Source organism: Echiichthys vipera, assembly GCF_963691815.1.
Source record: "Echiichthys vipera genome assembly, chromosome: 11".
NCBI lineage: Eukaryota > Metazoa > Chordata > Actinopteri > Perciformes > Trachinidae > Echiichthys > Echiichthys vipera.
In genome coordinates, this window is record NC_139836.1 from 5,141,751 (window position 1) to 5,167,707 (window position 25,957).

Genomic DNA, 25,957 nt, shown 5'->3' on the forward strand with positions numbered 1-25,957 from the left:
CACACCTTGCAGAGACTTGACTCCATCGTGGCATCCTGGATCATAGTGTGGTGCACTGACAGAGTGCAGGACTCTGTATGTGTAAAGGTGATGCATGGTGCCCACAGTTTCCCTGATTTTTAATGTTAAGATGCTCGTCATATTATCTGCCAAGAGAATTCCTCTGTGTTTTTGTTGCTGCTGTTTACATTCCTTCTAAAGGAATTTAAAAATGCACCACAGGAATGCACTACTGCCTTTCTTGTGTAGCATAAAGGCACTACAACTGCATTCAGTTGTTCAAGCCTGTGTTACAATGACAGTAAAGGGACCTTTAACTTAAATAAATAAATAACCCTTATGTCATATTTGTGGTGTTTCAGCACACCACTTCCCAAATTTCACTTGTCAATTTACCATCATGCTGGTTACTTTGTGTACACATTTCTGGTCTGCATTATTGTGGTATCTGAGCAAATGTTGTCACAAGAGAGGTGTTTTCACATTCCTCTGCTGAAGGAGGAGATGTCTGTGCTACTTCTCTGCTTTTTGAAATTCAGAAATATTCCGAGCAGCTTCAATTGGTACGTCAGTAATACATGAAACACTATTTGACGGGGGGAACAACTTCGACACAACACCGACAAAGAAACCTGAAACCTCCAGCTCAGAAGAGTCCAGAGAGAAAACACACTGTCATCACAGCTGTCAGACACTGACAGTTACAAGCTAACAAAGAACAGAAACTAATAACAGATGCTAACTACACTCACCATTCTGATACGTCTGCTAAACACTGATGTGAGTGACATCGGACTCCTCATCTGAGTCTGGGTCTGACTGACGGCAGGTTCAGGACGCTGAAACTAGAACTTAGTAGCAGATCACTAACTTTAGCTCCATGGACAGGCAGCCCAGGCCCTGTTATGTCCATCCACCTGAGGGGCATAACGGAACCAAAGTCATCTGGCGAGAGTGAGGTTAGCATTTGCCACAATTGAAGCTTTGTCTTTATGGGGCACTGCTTTTGGTTCTGGAAGAACTGAGCATTTCCACACATCACAGTGATATAGTACTCCATAAAGTTGAAGGAATCATAAGAGAGAAGTATTGTCAAAGCAGCAGAGGCCGAGATAATCGTTTAGTCTCTAGTGTGATTTAAGCTCCAAAAACACTGAATCCTATAATTCCCATATGTACAGTTGTACAGCATATTTAATTGATGAATTCCCGGGTGAGGGAAGCAAGGCCGAACGAAATTCCTCTGGCGAAAGTCAGGTTAGGTAAATACATCGCTGGATCAGAAAAAGCAGTTTCTTTCAAAATGTTTATTGTGAAAATAAAAGCTTTATTGAACAGATTCATTTGAACTGTGTTTGTGTGTATGTGTGTATGTGTGTATCATCTGATGATGATGGGGTTCTGTCTGAAGTCCAGTGAGTGCAGGGAGGTGGCCAGGGCAGCGTACAGGTGAGAGCTGCTGAACCTCAGGCAGTACACCGGGCTGCTCACTGAGTGGGAGCTCAGCTGGAAGAACTACAAAACACAAAACCACATTACAACAGCATTAACTTTATTGTCCAACATCTGACATAGAGAGACAAAGTCCCCACGTTTCGGTGGACCACCATGGGACTTTATTTTAGAAAAAATATGTATTGCAGTAAAAGGGGAGAGACTAATTATTTTTTGATCCTGTGAACTGTGCAAGGAATTATGCCTATGATCTTTGTCGGGGAAGACCCAGGACCAGGTGGAGAGATTAGATCTCCACACTGGCCTGGGAACGCCTCAGGATCCCCCAGTTAGAGCTGGTTAATGTGGCCCGGGAAAGGGAAGTTTAGGGTCCCCTGCTGGAGCTGCTGCCCCCGAGACCCGACCCCGTATAAGAGGTTGAAGATGAGTGATGAGTGAGTGAGTGATCTTTGTCAATTTGAACCATTGTGTGAAACCGCTCGGTGAACGACATCTCTTGACTCGCACAATATATGTCACCTAGCTTGCTTGTTGGCTAACTTAGCTATGTTCTGCAACACAAGTAACCTTATCGTACCTGCTGTTTTTTGTCCAACAACTCTTTTTTATCAACCGGAAAACCAGTTTGTCGTAAACTATTCAAGTATAATGCAGTGAAAATACGAGTCATGCTCTTTCTTTCACTTTCTGGTTGATGAAAAGAGTCGTCAGACTATACGCAGCATTTAAGATAATGTTACAGGCGTTGTGGAACATAGCTAAGTAAGCTAGCTAGCGAACAAGCTAGGAGAACATATTGTGCGAAACAAGAGATGTAGTTTTACAATTTCATTTGGCTGACGCTTTTATCCAAAGCGACTTTCATTCACACCCATGCACAGCATGGGGAGCAATTTAGGGGTTCAATTCAATTTCAATTCAATTTTATTTACAGTGCCAAATCAAAACAAAAGTTATCTTAGGACACTTTACAGAGTAGGTATAGACCACACTCTATGGCTTATTTATGATTTACATAGACCCAACAGTTCCTCCGTAGAGTACGGTGGCAACGAAAACCTTCCCTATTACAGACAGGAACGTCAGACAGACCCAGCTCTGTGGAGGACGCACATCTGTCTTGACAAAATCAGCATAAAAATAACAACATTGTTAAGGGCTACTAATCCCTAACTGTAAGCTTTATCAAAGAGGAAAGTTTTAAGTTTACTCTTAAATATGGGGACAGTGTCTGCCTCCTGAACAACACTTGGGAGTCGGTTCCACAGGAGAGGAGCTTGGTAGCTGAAGTCTCTGTCTCCCATTCTACTTTTGGAGACTCTAGGAAAAACCAGTAGCGCTGCATTCTCAGAGCGCAGCGATCTAGTCGGGTATACGGTACTATGAGGTCTTTAAGATACGATGGAGCCTGGACAATAAAGTTCAGTGTCCCGAGGGCACTTCCACATGTGGACCAGAGGAGCCGGGGATCAAACAGCTGATCTTTGGTATGGGGACCACCCACTCTAACAGCTGAGCCACAGCAGCTGAGTCGTTTTTTACACAAAAAAAGTGGTACTACAACAAACCAAACGAAGCGTGGCTAGCTTGACATGCAAAGTTATCTTTTAAATGAACAAACATCACATTTGTATACGTTAGGCTACATACCTGCAGGCACTCAGTCTGCCGCTTGTCCCAGAGTCGAACGACCCCATAGTACGAAGAGCCGCTGGCTATCATGTGATTCCCGTCTGTCTGGATGCAGTACAGAGCGCTGTCATGAGGCTCTTCCCACTCCATCACACACTTCCTGTTGGGAAGGAAGGGAGAGTTTACCTACATGTTGAGAAGAAGCACCAAAACCTCTGATTCTTCAGTGTTTTCAACTTGAAACTGTGTCAAAGACAGATGTAGAAGTGCAAAGAAGTCAAAGGCAACTGGAATTCTCAAAGTACTTCTGATTTCACTTCATCTTTTTGTCCAGAGGTACTGTTGCTTTTTGCAGATTAAAGGTATGTTGATGTGTGCATGTAGCAGCTCTTCTCAGAAGCATAGGAATATATTTCTGAGGACTAAAGAATATTTTCTAATTTGTGTACCTTATGGACACTATTTTTTTCAAACTGATTAATATGTTTTATTCCATTATCTCTGTGATGCTGCACATTGGATTTCACATAAACTGTGACTTTAATGGTAAAGTGTCAACTTATTTTGAAGGTGTTTGCATCTACGTCAGATGACTGGTGAATGTAGCTTAGTTTAGTGTCGGTATTAATTTCCTGTACGATATTAATTTTTATATACCGCCACATCAGTGCACAGCTGCAAAAAGCACTACGGTCGGATAAGCAGTTTGTGTATTGATAACATAGAAATCGACATTACAGAGTGATTCACACAGCAGAAAAATAAGTCATAAAATCATAAGGTTTTAGAAGAAAACCTGTATAAAACCTGTACATTGGGGTAACAGGAAAAACACTCTGAAGGAAATAAAAAAACAAACTCAATGATTCCAACCCATAACAAAGGCCTCCAGTAGTTTGTCGGAATCTGGGTCTTAGGGAAAAATGCCAGAAATGTACAAATCAAAACATACAATCAGAACTGCAACAGATGAGATCATCTCTGTAGTGCGCGTTTGTGCGTTTGTGTGTGTGCGTGTGTGTGTGTGTGTAGCAGTGGCGATTGTTCTAAGACTGCAAGGGAAGCTCAGTGTCCCCTAAAATGCCACCAAAAAAAAACAAAAAAGTGGTGAAATATGTACTGCTGTGTGTACAGACTAAATAGAAAGCCTTCATCTTTAGTTCAGAATCAGCTCCTTATCACAGGTAACCGGATCAACTTCCTTCTCATTCATCCCCACAGCTCCACAGCTCTTTACACAGTCGGACGCTCAGCTTCTACTGACTTCAATGGGGAAGCGCAGAGCGGGTTGTTCCACTGCAGCCAAACTAGACGCTCAGTGGATAAATGCTGGGCTTTCTCCCGCCCATCACTTCTCCCCCCGTCACGATCACTCACACTCACATGCAGTCACACTTCACAGTAGCCTGGCGCAGCAGCTCCAGCTGGGCCAAGGCCGTTTAAGCAGTCTAGCTCTGCTGGCCATTGAGAGGACACTGGTCAAGTCCCTGGAAAAGACGCCTAAGATGGTACGACAACGTCACAGATCATTTTCTTGAAAAGGAACAAAGGGTAGAATTTACATATAAATAAACAAACACATTTATGATGTAGGCCGTAAAAATGAGCTTCCCTTCCTTGAAAGACCAGCAGCCACCACTGGTGTGTAGGTGTGTGTGCGCGCACACGCTCTTGCTGCAGGAGGCTGAGTAAGCAGCAGAACAGGGTGGTGGTCGCTGTGGTTAAAGGAGGGGAAGTATTTTGGGGATAAGTATTTTCTGCCAATAGACATCGATCCTCCATTAGTGCAGCCTCATCAATAAATGATGGAGAGACACCAGGGGCAGACAATGGGGCAGCAGAGACGTCTGGACACACACACACACACACACACACACACACACACACACACACACACACACACACACACACACACACACACACACACACACACACACACACACACACACACACACACACACACACACACACACACACACACACACACACACACACACACACTCTAATTCTAGCAAATGGAGAGGTCACCCATTGAAACTGCATCCTGAAGGTGAAGCAAACACACACGCACGCAAATTGTTTTTATTGAGATCAAAATTAGAGAGCAAATAAATACTTGATTTATTCTGAAATACAGTTGTTCCTTATTGTCATAATGTGATAGAATATCCGCTGTGTCTATACCACTGCTGTACTAGCATGTTTTTTTAAATAACCAAGGCACTTCAACAATGACCAAAATTAGATTTGATGTAGATTTAAATGCACCAACTCACCAAACTTGGCAGTTGTGGACAAAATGTAGGCCTGTGTTATCATCATTCCATACATTAACGTTGATCAGCGAGAGTTGATTGATCTGAAATATTGATCTTAGCATATTAGCGCTTACCACCTATACATTGTGGCCACTTACAGATATTGCAACATGTTTCTCCAGACCATGGATATTTATGTCAAGAAGGGAATTTCGATATTGGCTTCATAACCAGTAACAACAATGATACAATGAAACACTTTTAAAATGAACATTTCCCGTCCGAAAAGGCTTAGGACCATTAAAGGAGCAGACTCTAATCCTATTCTATACTAATCTAATCTAATCAATCAATACATTAACTACATAAACAAACTCTCTGCCCCACTGTCCACCCACATCCCCAAACTGACCAATCATCAGATCAATTAAGCGCCATGGGGACGTTCAGAATTGACATTTGTCTTTTTCTGTCTGTCACAGTGCATTTCTCTTTGGTGGTGCGCTCCGACTTCCAGACAACCTGAACCTCCTGGATGACCCTGGGAGCCTTTTGAGGCCAGTTAGGTTTGGGGCGTATGAATTATTGATATCTAAAGAGGGACCCCCCTCTACCAACCTTCACCCCAACCCAACCTCTTTCAAAGTCCCCAGAGCGATCTGCCAATCACATCTGATTTGTTTTACTTGACTGATCCCTTCAAAACACAACCTGAAACCCCTCTAACCCCCGTCGTCCAAAATAAATGCTGCCCTCCCCAATCATGGTAGGGACCCTGCCGGCATATAGTGAAGTTAGGGCTGCTGCATTAATATGGACACCACAGAGGGCTGCGGGTTAACTCCCTGTGCTCACACTGCTGGAAATAAAACAGTAGGCTTAGAATGAATGTCATTTCTGAAGCTTTTCCATCCTGACAGGCGGACAATGTTGAAAGAAACTGGGGAGGTTTTCACATTTAAACATAGCAGATATTTGCTTTAAAGTAACCAAACTGGGTGTGTAGTAATATGGTGGAAGGCCTGAGATAATCCCATGGATGCACTTGAGATCAGAGTCCAAATTTTACTTGGTATTGTGGGTTTGATTCAGGTTCAATTCAACTCAATTCAATTTTCAATTCAATTTCATTTACAGTGCCAAATCATAACAAAAGTTATCTCAGGACACTTTACAGAGTAGGTATAGACCACACTCTATGACTTATTTGTGATTTACAGACACCCAACAGTTCCTGCGTAGAGTACGGTGGCAACTAAAACCTTCCCTATAACAGACAGGAACGTGGGACAGACCCAGCTCTGTGGAGGACAGAGATCTGTCTGCACCGGTTGGGGAGGAAGAAAAGGAGAGAGAAAGAGAGAAAAGAGAGACAGAGGGACACACTTCCAGAGATGCAAGCTACCAGAAAAGGGACTATAGTGAGATTCAATGTGAATATGACTTACAAGTTATGGCAGTTAATAAAGTAGAACAGCAAGAAACAGGCACGGCTAGAGTAACAGAACATGGCAATGATAATAACTATGGTGGGAAACATGGAGTTGAATTGGTAACATGCATTGATGAGACATGAATGATACAGACAGAGAGGAGAGAAGCTCAGAGGATCACGATCAGTATTATCCCCGGCAGACTAGGCCTATAGCAGCATCATTAGGCACAACAAAATCAGCTTTGGTTAGGTTCAAATCCTTCCATTCGGCCCGTTAGTCACAATAAGTATGTGTTTGGAGATCTAGGTTAACTGTATTGTGGTTTTAGAAGTAATGCTTTCATTTTTAAATGTTTATCTTTTGCATTTCAGTTGCGTTCCCTTCTTAATCTTAAAACCAAGTTCAGATCAACGATTCACAATGAAAGTGTTGAAACTTGTAACTACTTGCAACGCGCAGGTCTGCACCGTTCGGAAACCTGCCAGTTCACACCAGTGAGACAAGGTGAGACGGTGTATCATCTCCATAGCAACGACTCTCTGTACTTCCATTCTAACTTCTGATCCGTCAGGATTTTTTTGTAGCTGGAAATCCGAAAACATAAATTACAACAGATATATTGAGATACTTGCTACAGCTGCATTTCTACCAGTGATGAAATACAGTGAAAATAACATTTGAATTTTTCTGATTCTTAATTACTTGGATTATCTCGATCCTCCCTCTCCTGGTTAATTCACTAGCTCGCTCGACCCTCTCTCTCGCACTGGTCGAGCCTCCATCCAAAACTCTGCCAATTTTGACCAGCTGACAGTTGAGCTGATTGGCTGTTGAAGCAGGTGACATGCCTTACGCTCTAAAGCCAACTGCTGGTAACTTGACAAACTGGGTCACGGGCGACACCATCAGCTGGATTGAGTCAAGATGACAGGGGTCAGACTGCCGCAGCTTTTCCTGCAACATTCTAAAACGGTTTTGTCTCGTTGCAAATCTTCGGTCTGAACTAGGACTTCAATGACAGATCAGCTGCTTTCAGTGGTCACTTGTCAAATTACATTTTAACCGCTTTTATGACTTAGGTGTTGAGTGGCATATGGGTTGCTTTCACCTCTTATGCTGGAAGTCCCCCTGTTCTTCCCTCTATTAGCTGTCGGATGTTAACTCCCTAAAGTCCTTAGTGCTAAGAACCCAAATTCCCAGAAGAAGTGTCCTCATTGGTAGCTTTGGTGTCAAGCATGTTTTGGTAAAGGCTGGCTCGTTTCCACCACTGCAAAAGAGAAGTCACTAAAGGAAAAACTGTGCGATCAGTCAGCACAGGCAGCAGATAAGGTCATTTAACATCTCCTTTCCCTGACATTTGATGTTTTAGTATAGCTTTATATCAGTATGTAAGTTGTCATATTTTAGTCTCAAACATATAACATTGCTCAGTCCCAAACATATCATAACATTTAATATCCAGGATTCACATCATAGACTACTCCGTAAAAAATGACTTGCCGTGCAGGAGGAGAATCATGAGGTCAGGTAAAACAGTGCCGACATCATTGGTCTGGCAGTTAAAAAGATTTTATTTTAATAATCTCCTTAAATGTGTTGTTTGTAAAATATGTTTAATGGAGCCAGTTGAAGGCACGGTACGTGGTGATCAGGATGGTACCACCTCCGACTCTTTTTGAGCCAGGATAACCCTGGGTAAAGGGCTGAAGCACTATATAACAGGTGCACTGCAGGTGTCACTACTTAACAAACAGATCGTACATGGTCTCTGGAGGACATCCTCCAGAGCACTGACTGCTGCACTAATTGGGGGCATACCGTGGGCTGAGTCGGAGGTCCCACAGTCGAATGAAGGTATCATAGCTGCAGGTGTAGAGCTGGAACGGAGACTCAAACACCATGTCCAATACACCAGCCCCGCGACGAAACTCTGAGCCCAGACTGCACACACACTCTGACCTGTTGGAGGAGAGAGGAACAGAGGAGAAATGAACATGTGAACTTGTGTTTTCACATGCGGAATATGATAATTCCCATGTGACATTACATGGACAGTGACATAAGTGAATAAGTAAATGTTCACCCATTTATCAGCTTTTATTTTTCCCTCCAAACGTGACACTTTGATGAATGACTCTTTGATTTCTTTATGAGCTGTGTGTAAGTGGAAGAAGCTTAAGGTAAAATGATGGACTGCTGAGAATTAGATGGTCCTTTTGACTGATAGATTCATAGTAGTAGTAAATCTATCTGGGCGTCAGAAATACAACAGTCTGCTCCTGTTTAATCATCAGCCTCATTTCCTTTGAATATTTGCCCATTTGTTGTTTTTCATTATAGACGTTCAGTCCGACACAGTCTGACACAGCACCGTGAAAGTGAAACTACAGTTCTAAATATACCGTCAGCTATTGTCAAAGAAAGATGCTCCTATCGGAAATCACATCTCTCAGTAACCCTCTGCCCGACAGGCGTGACCGCGCAGCGCTGAACTCACGTGCACCCGCCACTGTCTGCTTCATGTCCATGGCTCGCCACCCCGGATCAGAGGGTTTTTCATGAGCAAAAAACCCAAACTGATTCAATGATTAGTCGACTATAGGCAAGACGTGATGAATCAGATTCGACTATTTTTATTGGGTGTATTATCTCGGGTAAAAATAACCTGACGTTAATGATGGTGTTTTGAATTTGAGCGAGTGTTCTAGGGTTAAATCAACATATTGTGATATAGTAAATAAATTTTAGGGAAAAAAAGAGAAACCGTTAATGGATAAAATGGGAATATCAGTTTGTGTCTAATCCAGTGAATTAAATCATTAAATAAACAAATAAAGAAACTTTTTCACATTGATGCAAATGTACATAGTCTCAAAGTATACACTGTGCTGTCAAATTGCCATTACCGTAATTTCCGGACTATAAGCCGCTACTTTTTCCCCTCGTTGTGGTCCCTGCGGCTTATACAACGGTGCGGCTTTTCTACGGCTTACGGTAACCAGGGGCGCGCACTACCGAGGATGCGCGAGACCGAGGCAGACATCTGGCGCCAGGTAACGAGAGCAAAACAAAGAGTAGGAGAGCGTCAGCGACAGTTTGCGCGAAGGAAGTGTTCATGCAAACACCCTCAACATGGAAAACAAACGGAGAAGTGCATATGATGCTGCTTTTAAGTTAAAGGCAATCGATCTGGCTGTCAAAGAAGGAAATAGAGCTGCTGCACGTACCTGGTTGGTTATTTTGATAACGTAAACGGCCGCGGGACTGCACTTTTACTGCCGTGTTACAGGCGAGCACTTTGTATTACTTTGCACCGTTGTATTATTTGTACTCTGCACGAATGCTGTTCGCCATGTCAAAGATGTGAAAGTTTGATTGAATGATTGAAAGATTTATTGTTAATAAATGGGACGCTTTGCGTTCCCAAACAGTCATCTCTGTCCCGACAATCCCCTCCGTGGTAGCAGGAACCCCTATATACTACGGTAATTACACATCAAAACGCCTGCGGTTTATAGTCGGGTGCGGCTTATATATGGAGCAATCTGTATTTTACCCTAAATTTAGCTGGTGAGGCTTATAGTCAGGTGCGCTTTATAGTCCGGAAATTACGGTATTTACATGTACAATTCCTGAAAATTAGGAGTGTAAGATATATCCACACACTTGAGTATTGTGATACTATAATTTGGGGTATCGATTTTCAAAAACACAGCATCGATTTTTATTCGTGGCAGACAATTGTTCATTTTGTGTTGTTTCAACCCCTGACCGCTAGATAGCAGTGTTGTAATGTAGATTCAGCCATTTGACTATTCCACTCCAACGTAACAACGTACGCAAATGGAGGTGTCTTTACATTGATACTTTTCCTAAAAATTGTATTTTTAAAATCGCCTTACTTACAGTATCACAATATATTACGATATATTGAACTGCAAGCCCTGAATCATGATACGTATCATATCACTGGATCCTTGCTCATACACAGCCCTACTGAATGTGTCATCATTACATGGCTGGAGCCTACCCCTTCATACACTGGGTGGAAGCCTTGACACATTTCATCAAATATATGTACAATACAAATTAAATCACATACTCTGGGGAACATTTATATAGCATCATTTTGTCATCTCTTTATTATTACTATTGTTATCAGTTCTGTCTTAATTGTTTTTTAGTACCAGTATTACCCCATTACAAGTTATATTTCCCTCTCCTTGCCTGCCTGTCACTGAGCCTGGATTAGTGATTGTGTGGGACTGGGGACACATAAATTGTGTGTATGTACAAGTGATAAAGGTTTGTGTGTCTGGGTTGATGTAGTGTGACCTGTGTGTGTGTGCGCGAGTCAAGCTCCATGCAGCACCATGCTCTTGTGATCACAGCTCTGTCCCGCCTGCCCCTTGCCTCTTGATTATTGGAGAATAACTTGCACTCAGCAGGGCGGATTATTGCAGAATAACTGTCTCTTTGTTGCCATTTAATACCCTCCATGACCGTGACTGTGTGCGACTCTCGCACGTTTGATACCTGCTCCGTAGCAACCATTTAAAGGGGGCCGCTGGCCTTGGCGACCGAGTAGCCCTGTGCTTCGACTCGTGCCCCCCTCCCTCGCCCTGGAGCTCAATCTGCGGGCTGGGGCTGGTAATCCCCCAGCCTTACCCCAGGGGGCCTTCTTATTGGACTAGGGCTTTCCCCACAGGGCACCTTATTGGGTGAGAGCTTTCTCATTGCCAGGGTCTCATGACTAAGCCTGGGCCAATGGGGAGTCTGTTATGAGGCTGAGTTTGTGTCTGCGTGGGTAGTGACCCCTCATTTTCCCCTTACCTCTAAAACCAAGGAGCTTAGCACATGTCACACAAAAAGAAACTCATTCAAGCCAAAGGGATACGAGCCTGTTCATTCATAACTAAATAATGATGTCTCCATCACAGCACGACCACTCAAACTAAAAAGAGATCATCAATTCATAACCCTACCCTCTGAAATCCTTCAAACAATCTATTCTGAAAAAAACCACAGTCAAAAACAGTTACAAACACCCAAATGTGAAAGAAAAATAAAAGCTAGGTTTCCATAAAATGGACCTGACATCTGCGCAGGGATTTTAAAGCCAGTAATAGCACCATGCGATGAGCTGGTGCACCGTGCAAAACAGCAGGGATTCTCAAATTGGTAGGTCACTGGCTTTTATGGGCCGCGTGTGATTACAGGATGGAGGCATAAGCATATAATCTGTCAAAATGACTGTATCTGTTAGTGAGCAGCGGCACAATGTTCTGATCTGACGACCCTTTCCATTGCTTGTCGGGGTCCATGATGTTGAATACCTGGGTTTGGCTCGGCGCATGCCTGACTGGAAGGTGTCACATGGCAGGCTCTAAAACAGAGCTGACTGGCTGAGTCATAATCATCACACAGTGCGTTCTCAAGGGGTTGGGGATGTACTCAGCAGAACACACCCGGAGCTGGACGGCCTGTGTCAGAAGTCATCAACCCCAAATCCGCAAACCCCCGTGTAAACTTATGCAGTGCTGTGTGACGGCAAGGAGAAGCTGTGAATATATTCTAAATATAGCATACACTAAAACGAATATTGATCGCTTGGCACGTCTACAGCGGTTAGTAGCTGGTAGCTTAGCTTCTGTACCTGTCCTCATGCCTACTTCTCCAAACTGGAGGTGTGCCGGCTGCCATCTTCTGTAGGCAACACAATAACAACCCCATGAAACAATCTGAAAATGTGAACTTGTCAGACCACAGCACACTTTTCCACGTTGCCTCAGTCAATCTCAGATGAGTTTGGGCTCAGAGAAGCTGATGGTATTTCTGGGTGTATGTTGCAATTGTACGTTGAGAACCGTTGTTCTTAAGGCTCATTTATGCTCTCATTTCGTGCGTAAAAAGAGACGTATGTTATCAACGTGCTACACCACCTTCGTGCTTTCATGCGTCCTTGACGTTGGAGTAGACGTTGAGCAAAACTTCCTCTAGAGCAGGGCAGCCAACCAACCAACGATGATCAACCCTTTGACAAGCTTCAGCTGCTTGATAACGAGCACATCATTTGACTCAGGTGTATTGGAGCAGGGAGAAACCTAAAGCATTCAGGACAGTGGCCCTCCAGGAGCAGGGCTTGCTACCTCTGCTCTAGAAGGTGTCCTTCAGGTTCAAAAGTTAGTCCAATAAAGTTTGAAAAAAAAAAGTTTTTGACAACAAAAAACATCGCGGCTTCTACTTTACACATAATTCTCCACACATAGTATGCAGAGAGTGATATTCCCTCAAAATATTTTGCATCAGACTTCGGAGAAATTTGAGTTGGTGCTTGTTATCAATTTGTCCGACGTAATTTTATCACAATACTATTCCACTGAAAGACCAAAATTCCAACGAGTAGGTAGTTACCCAGGATGTAACCTAATGAGAAAGATCTGTCAAGCCTCATTTAAAAAATGAATATGACAAAGATTGGAATGGAAATCATAAGAGAAATTTTTTTGCTGCTTGAGAACGAAGCAGTTGGAGCTGCAGTGTGGCAGCTACTTTGTGAGATAGGTAGACTGGTGGCCCTGGGGGGCACCAACTTAGTGATTGTTATGAAGGGGCTACTGGCTGTGTGACATACAGGCTCTAAGTCCTGTTTAAGCCTGTCTGGTCTCACTGCAGGAGTCAGGTTGGCTTTAGGGCCACACACACACACACACAAGTTGTGAAAGGAATCATCAATGAATTGACAATGTTGAAAAAAGAAATAGAAGCTAAGGGCATTATCCTTTAGTGTGGGGACAGCTAAAGAACAGTGTGTGTGTGTGTGTTTGTGACAGAAGTGGCTGGAGGCTGAGCTCTAAACAGGAGCCTGGGGACGCACTGAGAAACAGGCCCTCTCGTCAAAAGCCACCAGACAGGTAGAGAAAAGAAGCCCTGCTGAGGTTTTTACTTGCTAAAACAAACAGAGGGGAGCCACGCAACCTGCTGCACGTCCACCCAATTTACCCCGCACCTCTGAGCTCGCTGCAGAAGGAATGTGAGCTCTCCTGGCAGAGACAGCGGAGAGGAGGGGAGCACCAACAATGACCACCTTCACAATGTCGCATACATGCTTGCACTGCAAAGACAATACGGCAGCAATTAGTATAACAGAGCGTCCACCACAACGCAGACAGTCCACTCCGCTCTCTCTTTTCAGTGTCAGGAATGTGAGGAATCCGAGCCTGGCCATTTGATTGTAAAAAAAGAGGAGGGCTCCCTTTCTGAAGAAACAGAGGGGCATCTTGGGTTGGGAGCGATGGTCAGGGTCCTTTCTCTTTGATGCTTTTTTTCCTCCTCTGTGTTTAGCCATGAGCGAAGACGGTGTGAAAAGTCGGGGTGCTGCTCCAATGGCGCTACTTCTGTGGGATCCCCTCTATATGGCTGATCATAAGACCTCATTGTGCCGTCGAGATGAAAAAAAGACACTGAATTAATTGCAACAGAGAGAGAAAGTGTTAAATGACGTTAAACTCAAAGCCACAAGAGCACAAAGGGAGCCTGGGATTTTTCAACCTGCACTTATCAGTGTCAACAAAAAAAAAAATCAGAGAAAGCAGAAGCCAGTCCTTTTTAAGATGTTCCAGTTTTCTGACTAATGCTGTGATTGTGATCTAAATCAGTGGTTCCCAAGCTTTTTGGTCTCAGGTACCCCCACAGCCCCGCAGTCAGTTGAACTCTTCAATATTCATTATATAAATAAAATGAGCCATTGTACTACTACTGGGCTTAATACTGTTACTTTAAGTGAAGCTGAATACTTTAAACACTTATCCATTAGACTACTTTCAGCTAACTTTTTTTAACCATTTATCATTTAACATTATTTTAACCCTAGAACACCATTGCCGGGTGGTTTCACCCGAGCAAATAAATGTATGTGATTTTCATTCTGCTGCGTTTATCTTAGGGCGTGATCACACTGTCCTCCCGGACCGAGACCCGGGCTTTAGGGTACTTGTCCCCCCTCCCTCTCCCCCCCGCGCCCCAGCCCCGTTTGTACTCACACTGCCAGGGCCTCGGCCAATGCTTCTTGCTGTCCATACGTCATCACGCCGTAACACGTCACACGCATTGATCGCGTGTGTGGCTTTGTTTACAAATCTTTCCATAGACCTCGGAGTTTTTGTGCGTCTTGTCGACTGTTTTTGAATATTTTCATCGACCAAATCTGCAGTAAACACTCCACCTCCGCATCACACCAACATGAACCTTTCACCACCATTGTTGTTGTTGTTGTTAAATGTCCGCGCATGGTCCGTCCTTCTATTTACATGTCCGAACAGGCGGACATAACGCTACTGCCGTAGGGCTCGTGCTCGTGCGCGTACACGTGCGCACGCTCGTGCTCGTACATGTGCAAACGGCTCCGCTAAAGCCCACCTCTTTCAAGCGGGCCGTGGAGGGCCAGCTGGCCCCAGTTGAGCGCGGAGCGGGTGCGCTCACACTACTTAAAGGTACTAGACTTTAGCTGAAAAAACGGTTTTGGCCGCGGCCAAAAGCACAGTGTGATCACGCTCTTAGTGTCCTGGGTCTCTGGGTAGCTTCAGCATTGTCTTTGACATCTTTGATGGCATGGGTGTTTTCCCAATCCAAAACACAGGCACATGTTTTGGGTGATTTTCACCCAGCAATAGTAACAGAAGGTAAAGTAGGTTTTTGGTGAATTCTATCCAGGGAAAGTGTTATTTGTGTGCCAAAGACACTGAGCATTTACCAGGAATGGATGGACCAAAAAAAAAATTTCCACCTTCATTATGTTTTTAAGGAATTTTTTGTTCCCACATTCCCAGTTATTTTTTTTTTTAACATTTTTTGAATGGTCCACACATGATGCGTTTCTTTCATTTTGTTAGACATGACACAGTTTAAAATAACACTACTCAAATTTGTCATGTATTCTCATGTTTTTATGTAATTTGATGACAAGTACATTTTATTCGGTGTATTATCTCGGGTAAAGATCCCCCGGTGTTAGGGATGGTGTTTTGAATTTGAGCGATAGTGTTCTATTATAAATGTTTATCCCTTAGTTTTAGCTAACTATCTCAACTGTTTCTCCATTACGTTTAGCTATTTCAACGGTTTATCCTATAGGCTACATTTAGCTAACTATTTTAACCGTTTATACATTAACTTTACTTTTAGCTAACTAGTTAAAATGTTAATTTGTTAGTTTTGGCTAACTATTTCAACTGTTTCTCCATCCCTTTTAGCTAACTATTCCAAACCTGTACTCACTTTAATGCAATGCAACGATTTATCCATTAGGCTACCTTTAGCTTACTATTTTAACTATTTATCCAATAGGTTTAGCTCATCATTTGAACTGTTTGATCAGGTTAGGCTACTTTTAGCTATTGTTTTCTTTTCATTTCTTTGTTACCTTTAGCTATCCGTTTAAACTTCGGTGCACTTGCTTACATGCACTCTTAAACCCATTCAGACCAAAGATTTGCATTGAGACACAACCATATAAAGTTGCAGTTGTGGGAACTGGCACGACACATCTTTACTCAAACCAGCTGATGGTGTCAGTAGAATGTAATGCACATCACCTGTTTGAACAACCAATCAGCTCGTAGCAAAATCAGCTAGTCAAGTCAAATACAAACTGTCGGCTGTTTGAAATGGCAGTTTTGGATGGAGGCTCAACGAAGAAGAAGAAGAAGAAGAAGAAGAAGAAGAAGAAGAAGAATTACTTTATTAATCCCACACGGGGAAATTTGATTTTTTTCACTCTTATTATTATACGTGTTACACACACAGACCCGAAATACACACATGCACAAACAGGGCCTATACATGCAAGTAAGGAGAGATGTTAGAGCGAGGGGGCTGCCAGTGACCAGCGCCCCGAGCAGTTGGGGGTTCGGTGCCTTGCTCAACAGCACCTCGGAAGTGCCCAGGAGATGAACTGGCACCTCTCCAGCCACCAGTCCACACTCCATTCATGGTCCACACAGGGACTCGAGCCGGCGACCCTACGGTTCCCAGCCAAGTCACCTATGGACTGAGCTACTTCCGCCCACAAACGAGAGAGAGAGAGAGAGAGAGAGAGAGAGAGAGAGAGAGAGAGGGACGAGAACGAGCTAGAGAATAAATAAGGGGAGGGAGGAGCAGTAAATCAGAGAAATAAAACGTTATTTTTGTCCGTTCATCACTGATAGAAATGCTACTGTAGCAAAAGTTTTTAGTTGTTTATTTTCAAATCAGCTGTTTGAAGACACTTTACTGGTAAACCTGACTAAAGTTGGTTTCCAGCAGCCTTCCAGTAATATTTAAGTTAATGGTGTCTCCTCTTATTTGAATCTCAGTGTAAAAACAATTTATACAAGTTTAACTTCACTTACTCATCACCGAGCCCCAACTGCAACTTGTTTAACAGCATGTCAAAAACAACTTTTTGTCTTTGTTCTGATTTGATTCAAAAGAAGAAATATGAGGACACAGCGAAAAGTGGCAGTCAGTCAGAGCCACCACTTTTTTCCAGAGACAGGAAGTGAGTGCTGGAATTCTTCCTAGCTTGCGGTCTCTGTCTGTCATCTGGCTGTGGCAGCAGCTGTTTTTCTGGCTGTTGTTTGGTGCTGCAGGTGTAACAGTGTTTTGGCTCAGATGGATGTTGAATCAAAGGGTGATGCAGTTGTGCTAATGCACAGGGTAAAGGCTGATGCTGGTGGGTGTGTAGGGGCTAACCGTGGTGGTGTGTCATGGGAGAAGAAGGTGTCTGCGGTCGCTGAAGGTGTAGATGGTGTGTCTGCAAGTTATTATTCCTCACAACTGACAGAATAACATATTAAAGAGTTGCCTTAAATGTAACGTGTTATATAGTTGTAGCACGCATATTTTCCTTGCCGTCATAATCATGTTTACATGCGCCAACATCCCTGAGAAATATCAACAGGATTTGTCCAAAAGAAAACAATCTGTTAATTTGTATTGTTTGTGCTATGCTAATATAATGTTATATTGCTCAATGACACCGCCTTATTTCAATTATTGTACTGAAGTGTGGGGTAACACCTAAAAAACTAACATAAAGCCATTAATATTATTACAGAAAAGAGCAGTGCAAGTAATACACAAAGCTGCATTTCGAGAGCATACAAATGCACTGTTCATTAAGTCAGGATTGTTGAAACTCAAACACATCATAGAATTGCAGATGTTATTGGTAATGTTTAAAGCTAGAAACAGAATCCTACCAGAGGACATACAAAAGTTGTTGTTTTTTTTACATCAGAGAATGCAAATCATAGGAGGAGGTTTGATTTTAAACACCAGCGTGCATGAACAACATTAAAACAAATGTGCTTATCTGTTAAAGGTGTAAAACTGTGGAATTCCCAGGAGGATGAATTAAAAAGTTGTCTGAATATTTTTCAATTTAAAATATTGTACTGAACTAAACATATTGTACATATAAACTTGAGGACTAGCTGGATGTACGTATTGTATAAACTGTTCTATAGGTTTAGCATATCATTTGGTGAGAACTGTGCGAGGGTGGGGGAAATCAGGGGAGCTCATCACATGTTTGTATTATGTTGAAAAGTGGTAGACAAATATAAGAATTGTATTCTTCTTATCCGCTCCTTTCCATTCATGTAAATGTTGTGTACAGTGTAATGAATAGGCATTTTCATGAAAGCAACAATTAAATAAATACTAAATGTAACATGATGAAATGATATACCGTATAAAAAATGAACATCGTTATCAATGCGTTTCTGAGGAGCCAAAATGAAGCTCAAAGTGGGAGGCTCATGGTGGCTCTGGCCGTTGCCATCTTGGCAGGCTAAATGAAACCTGGCTCCAAACTAGCAAAGGCTAAGAAGCTAAGCTAAGAAGCTATCTAGACTACCTCACCGGAAGGGGGAGTAAAGCTGTGGGCGGCAGGCGTCTGGAGATGGAGTAACTGAGTGGCTGTATCAACTTGAGTTCAGTTCCTCTGTGCTGCTGTTTGAATTTGAGCTGTCCGTAGTCTAATCTGTTGCCCAGCCTACTATAAAGCCTACTCCATTGCAAGCAATAGTCGCTACTGGTCACTACTCTTGCAACTATAAAACCGTGGGTAAGTTGACCCTCTATAAGAGCTGCATGATTTAATTATTTTAGCTCTATTCAGGTTAGCATAGAGCTAAAGTGGAATCTTTCCGGCTCAGACCGGAAGAGTGCAGGCAATGTCAGACAGAAGATGGAAACAGAGTGCAACTAGTCAACAATTCTGTTAAATAATGCAACATAGTGTTCAGGTGTTACAGCTGATATATTCTTCAAACGCAATCATAATTTCTATTTTTTCAAATTAGTTGAGTTCCTCTACAATCTTTGACCATACCCTCTGGTAACTGCAAAAGTACCCGCTGGGGTACCAGTACCTCCGGTGGAGAATTAGGGCGTGATCAAACTGTCCTCCCGGACCGAGACCCGGACTTTAGGGTACTTGTCCCCCCTCCCTCTCCCCCCCGCGCCCCAGCCCCGATTGTACTCACACTACCTGGGCCTCGGCCAATGCTTCTTGCTGTCCACACGCCATCACGCCGTAACACGTCACACGCATTGATCGCGTGTGTGGCTTTGTTTACAAATCTTTCCATAGACCTCAGAGTTTTTGTGTGTCTTGTCGACTGTTTTTGAATATTTTCATCCAACCAAATCTGCAGTAAACACTCCACCTCCGCACCACACCAACGTGAACCTTTCACCACCATTGTTGTTGTTGTTAAATATCCGCGCATGGTCCGTCCATGGTCCTACTGCCGTAGGGCTCGTGCGCGTGCGCGTGCACGTGCGCACGCTCGTGCTCGTACATGTGCAAACGGCTCTGCTAAAGCCCACCTCTTTCAAGCGGGCCGTGGAGGGCCAGCTGACCGCAGTTGAGCGCGGAGCGGGTGCGCTCACACTACTTAAAGGTACTAGACTTTAGCTGAAAAACCGGTTTTGGCCGCGGCCAAAAGGACAGTGTGAGCACGCTGTCACTGGCTTAGATAACAGCTAAACCCTACTGTTGAATGGAAACTAGTTTGATAGAGGTGATAAAGGGTCAGTTGATTCTCAAAATTCATTACATTATGCAAACCCTTTAAATAAACATGACTGGTTTTTGGATGGTAGCAGTGTAAGTGCTTTGATGTATACGATAAGAGCAAATATGAACAATGCACCCTGATCACCCTCACCCTGATCACCCATCTGTACACCCACACACAGCCTGGTACAGTATGCTGCTGTCAGCTGTTTATCACATGGAAAATCACAACAGGGGATTGTGTGTGTGTCTGTGTGAGGCACTCTCAAGGTGCCTGTATTCATGGACTTATGTAGGGATGATATCAGCAAAGCCGTCTCCTCCCTCTTGCTCTGACCACAAAGAACCTGTTTACCTGCCATTATTATTTGGAAGAACATCTTTTTAAAGATAAGCTAAGTCAAGAGGTAAATGACTTTAGATACTACTTCCTTTTCTGCTGCTAAGACGTCATTCTTTAATTTAACACACGTTATCCCCAAAGCAATTTCAGTCAAAAGCAACTGGACTGGTTGTTTGTCTAGGAAGACGTTTCACCTCTCATCCAAGAGGCTTCATCAGTTCATGTACACATCTGACCAGGCTGGGACTGGTCCAACTAACTGGTGTGGAGATCCAGGTATTTAACCTCTCACAAGGATGATGATGTCACTGGAACCCTTTGTGCTTCAAGTGCCAACGACCGTCCCACCCTGGTCAGATACGTCCTGGTCAGATGCGTACATGAACTGGTGAAGCCTCTTGGATGAAAGGTGAAATGTCTTCCTAGACAAATAACCAAGTCCAGTTGCTTTTGACTAAAATTGCTTTTGGGGATAACGATGACCTGGACAAATGAGAACATTCACAAGCTTAACACACGTTGCCTTTCCAGACTTGTAATGCCTTCCAAAGACAGGGACACACCGAACTGACCGTCGGTGGAACTTGGGCTGACAGTGAGCGGCCGTTGACCTAGCTTTTGTTGTGTGTGTTGCACCATTGGCACTAGTCATTCCACATTCGGCATTAAAAATGATTATGTGCAAAGTTAAAACAAGTCCATTCGCACTTCTGCGAAAGTTAGTAAGGACGAGTGTGTGTCTCATTTAGACATAAAGGAGCAATGCATCAAGGGAAATTTATCCTGAAGTACATACTGACCATTTCAACGCAACTATTAAAAAACTACAGTTGCCAAACATGAACATGTTATAAAATACGCTTTTTTCATGGTCGCGGGGAAATTGACTTTTTATCGCAAAAAATAAAGTCGGTATTTCTTCTTTTAGCGCCAGAATGTTGATGACTCGAGTTCATGAAAATCCATGCTTGGAAGAGCATACAATGAACCCCGAACTGGCAGTCTCCGACGAGGCAGACTGCGCCCGTGACTCCATCTCATCCAACGGGAAAAGCTCCAGCTTTAACCCACAGTGGTCGAAAGCTTTTCCTTAGCTTGAATACGACCGAGACAACAAATCAAATATTAAGAATGTGACGAGAAATCGTCCAATGAGATCTGGGGATATTAAAATATGAAGATATTTCTCGTCAAGGTGAAAAGTTTCTCAATATCAAGGAGTGGACAGGATGATGCAGGATGATATGGGTGCGGTGGATTTTTGCATAACAAACAACAGGCTGTTTGTGCACGTAGAGGCACGTTTTTTTTTTTCTAAAACCAGATGATTTATGACGTTTTAACGGAGCAGAGTGTCGGCTTCAGTGAATATGAATTAAAGTAATATTAGTATTTTTATAAGATTTCACTTCTTGAAGATTTTCTGGCAATCAGTTTCTCAAGAAAACAAAGAAATCACTTGGACTTTTGAGGACACACACATTACCTAAGTCTGCTAAACCTTATCCACATCAATTTCCTTCACCACCTGCAACCTCAAGCGCAACCTGCCCACCCATCCCTTCCTTCACTCTCCCTGTGTCTCCTGTCTTCTTCCCTCCTCAGATTTCCAGACCATTTGAGAGCAGGAAGCAGCTTTTTGTGTTGTGTCGGGTCGGCCTGTTTTAATTGGCCCAGGTAAAGCTGGGAATTACAGCAGCCTCAGAGGGGATGTATCAGGTTTAAGCCTCGCTTTTCACAGACAGGAATTTTCAGAGGCCCCTCATTTTGAGCTGCTCCTTAGAGTGTCCCATGGTGTTTTGAAACCTGTGCTTCAGGGACCACACTGTTGCTGCATCGATGCACTAATGCAGTTATATTGTACAGAAATGAACATCAACAGGAGCCATGTGGGAACATTAGGGTATACAAATTCTCCATGACAGATAATTACAGTGTGTTTAACCTTTTAGAGTCTCAACGTTCCGATGGCCTTCTGGTGGTCAGTGAGTGAAGATGTTTTTATCTTATGAAACCTGATCACGCGAAGGAATCCATTGGTACCAAACATGACATGCTAACTTGTCAGAAAAGGGTCCCTTGACCTCTGACCTCAAGATATCTGATTGGTTCTATTGGTACCAATGAGTATGGTTTTTACAGACACTTTATGATAATCCAGACAGTCTTTCTCCTTCTGTATAAACGTGTTATTTGATCTATTTTAAAATGGTGTATTTACACATACTGGGGTCCATAAAAAAGTGTGGAATGTCATAAATTGCGTCTGACTGGAGAGCTGAGACTCTTGTGGATTCAATGAGTCCAATTGTATTCAGTGATGTATTGATGTTAGTCCCCATATTAGTAATTTCATTGTATTGAGAGCATGTTTTTGTATAGAATGAGCTGTTGTGACCTTTAGGATAATCACAGCCTCATGAAACTTCACAGCCACAAACTAGAGACCTAGGGCAGATGATGGATGGCTTTCCTAGGTATTTCCTAGATTTGATTCCAAATCACAGACCTTACTATCACCCTTGAAAAGTCTGTGGTAAATCACACACCCTGAGTCCTGTAACTCCCTCCTGGCTGGTCTGCCGGTCTGTGCCATCCAACCTCTGCAGCTCATCCAGAATGCAGCGGCTCGACTGGTCTTCAACCTACCTAAGTTCTCTCACACTACACTGCTCCTCCGCTCCCTTCACTGGCTTCCTGTAGCTGCTCGCATCCGTTTCAAGACACTAGCACTTGCTTATGGTGCTACTAACGAATCAGGCCCAGCTTACATCCAGGACATGATTAAACCGTATACCCCAGCCCATTCTCTCCGCTCTGTATCGCAAATCAACTAATCTCATCTCTTTTGACTGCACCTTGAAGATGATGTTTTATTTGAATTAAAAAAAACAACCTAATTACTTATTGGAAGTTGCTTTGGATAAAAGCGTCAGCTAAATGAAATGTAATGTAATTTGGATTACACTCTCAGCGCATCATTCATGTATCATTCAGCAGGGGACTTGCAGAAGCATGTGTTACAATGTACAGCAGTGCTGCAGCAAGTCAGAGCAGCTTCTTCACTTACCGTTCAACATCCCAGATGCGAAGAGGGGAGAAGTTCTCGCAGCATGCAGTACCCGTCACAAAGGATCTGTCCACAGAGAGAGAGAAGGGGAGAATGAAGACTCTGACAAAAACTACCTAAAGCAGCAGAACTCAGGAAAATGACAATAACAAATATATGATCCTCTGGACCTCATCAATCAGGTTTCATTAAGCCCATACTGACTGATGACCCATGTACTGGCTAACAAAGATATCACTGGTGTCAGTTTAGCCAGAGCTGAACGGCACTGTGGCATATGATATGTTCAAACAGGCATAACAGTGGTTTTAAAAACAAACAGAAAAAGTCCCAGCCTCATTTACCACCAATCAATAACCCATCACCAACATCTAATGATCAATATGGATCATCATGTGGACTGGCTGTGTTTATTTAAATGACACTTCCATGTAAAGTGCACTGCAAACAGTATTTTAAAACTGAATATACAATATAGCAGCTGCCTGAAACCCAACAAACAATGGCTTAATTAACTTGACTGGATCAGTATGCTGGATCGGCCTCATTCATCACATATCTGATCTAGCTGATTAGTCAATATTGGAGCCAATATCTGATCCGGGTATCAGATCGGTGCATCTCTACTGTCGACTGCATGTCCTTTTTCCAAACAACACACCAACACCCAAACGATTCAATAAATTCAATTTTAAACGAACTAAATCCCATAGATCTAAAATAAATAAAACTGACAAACATTCAAAACACTAAAAGTATCAGACTTCACGTATCGGCCTGCTTTATTCATTCATGCTTACGGTTTCAAAATACCCCCTTATTGACTCGATTTACACTATAGTCATAACTGTTCAGAAAGGAAAAAGGGGGTAAACGTGAAAAGAACATGCGCACGTTCTGTGATTATGACCCTCGGCCCGCCCCGTAGTTTGTGAAATCCTGAAGTGCTGCAGCAGTGACACGGTGGAGAACAAGAAAATCAAACGTCTTTGAGCAGAAATGAATAAAGAGGCTCTTTTGAACGGCAGATGGTTCTCTGGACCAAACCAAAGGTCTCTGCATTTACTGTCCATGTGAAATGAGTTACCACCAGGGCACGTCCAGTCTCAAACACCACCTGCTGGACAAACATCCAGCTGATGCAGAGAGGCTCCTCCCCCTCGCCAAAGGATCGTTTCACTACACTGTTGTAATATTACTAAATTCAATCTGCCCTCTCAGCAGATTTGTGAGCATGCAGAACCTTTGAGGTTATTCTGGGTTATGCAATAAGAATAAAAACACAGTTACATATAGCAAACATATTTGTCCACTCCCATGTTGGTAAGAGTATTAAAAACTTGAAAAATATCCCTTCAAGGTACATTTAGAACTGATAAAAAAAACGTGTGATTAATCACGATTAAATATTTGAATCTATGGACAGCCCTACTTTGTATCATCATGTTGGAAGACGACAACTTTTGTCCCATCTGTCGCCGTTGTCGACTCCTTCCATTAAAGCACAACAAACATGTACTTCAGTGGTTGAGGATGCAGAGGACACACACACACACACACACACACACACACACACACACACACACACACACACACACACACACACACACACACACACACACACACACACACACACACACACACACACACACACACACACACACACACACACACACACACACACACACACACACACACACACACACACACACACACACACACACACACACACACACACACACACAGAATGATTCTCCTTGCTGTCACTATAGCAGCACACACACACTTGTCCCTGCCTCCGTCCACCAAACATTGTTTCCCAGCAGAAGAAAAGAGAAGAAAACTACAACAGTCGTGATCCTTTGATTGGAGTGGCAGGTTGGAATTAGCAGCCTAGGTATGCACGGTGAATACCACGCATGTGGAGAGGTGGGGGGGGCAGTGAAAGGAGAGGGGAGGAGCGCTGTGGGAGTGGGCTGACGGGCTGTGTTTGGGTGTTAGAAGCTATGTAGAGGGTGGGGTGGTGACCAGGGGTGCTGGTGGTAGGGGGGCCTCTGTTGGGCCGGGCCCGGTCTCAGGGCTTAGTGCCCTCCTACAGGGTTGACGGACAGGGGGGAGGGCCCACCTTTTCCACACAGGGAGATAGTTACTGAAGTGCTGTTGGCTGGATGAGAATACTGTAGATGGAGGAGACAGAAGCAGGGAGAAATAATAAACACTTAACCGCATGTCTGTGGAATCATGGGGGTGGAGAAGGCAGCATGCCCTCTCCTAAATGACACACTAGTGACTCCCAAAATAAAATTTATGACCCTTCCATTCAACATGTTTAATTATTTGATTCGGCTTAGGGCAACACTACTTGAATGGTTGAAAATGATCCTGGATTTTGGTTTACATCGATCTGGATCCATATATAGATTCAATCCTCAAAGATCCAATCCTATAAATGCAAAGTGAAAATATCAATGGATATTATCATCTTTAACATTAGGGGCGGGACAATACATTGTATTACTTGCTCTTGTGATACCAATACCAATGTTATCAATACATACGCCAAATATTGATTTTTTTTTAATTAAAGTGAGAAATGTGCATTTTTTTTGGTGAATTTAATTTACACTGGTTAAACAGATTTTAGTGAGACATAGCTGTATCTTCCTTTAAACATTTGAAACCCCAAACTGTTCTGCT

At 43.1% G+C, this 25,957-nt stretch overlaps 1 protein-coding gene across 1 annotated transcript in view; it reads right to left on the reverse strand.

Moving 5' to 3' along the window:
* Positions 1-1,372: 1,372 nt before the first annotated feature.
* Positions 1,373-25,957, reverse strand: part of fbxw4 (F-box and WD repeat domain containing 4) — a 58,762-nt gene continuing 34,177 nt past the window's right edge. Inside the window, exons 6-9 of the mRNA XM_083922840.1 lie at positions 23,261-23,326; positions 8,600-8,740; positions 3,106-3,247; positions 1,373-1,515 (exon numbers count right to left, since the gene is read on the reverse strand). Of these exons, the coding sequence (XP_083778966.1) occupies positions 1,381-1,515; positions 3,106-3,247; positions 8,600-8,740; positions 23,261-23,326 (484 nt within the window). The 3' untranslated portion in view covers positions 1,373-1,380. The remainder of the gene's footprint in view (positions 1,516-3,105; positions 3,248-8,599; positions 8,741-23,260; positions 23,327-25,957) is intronic.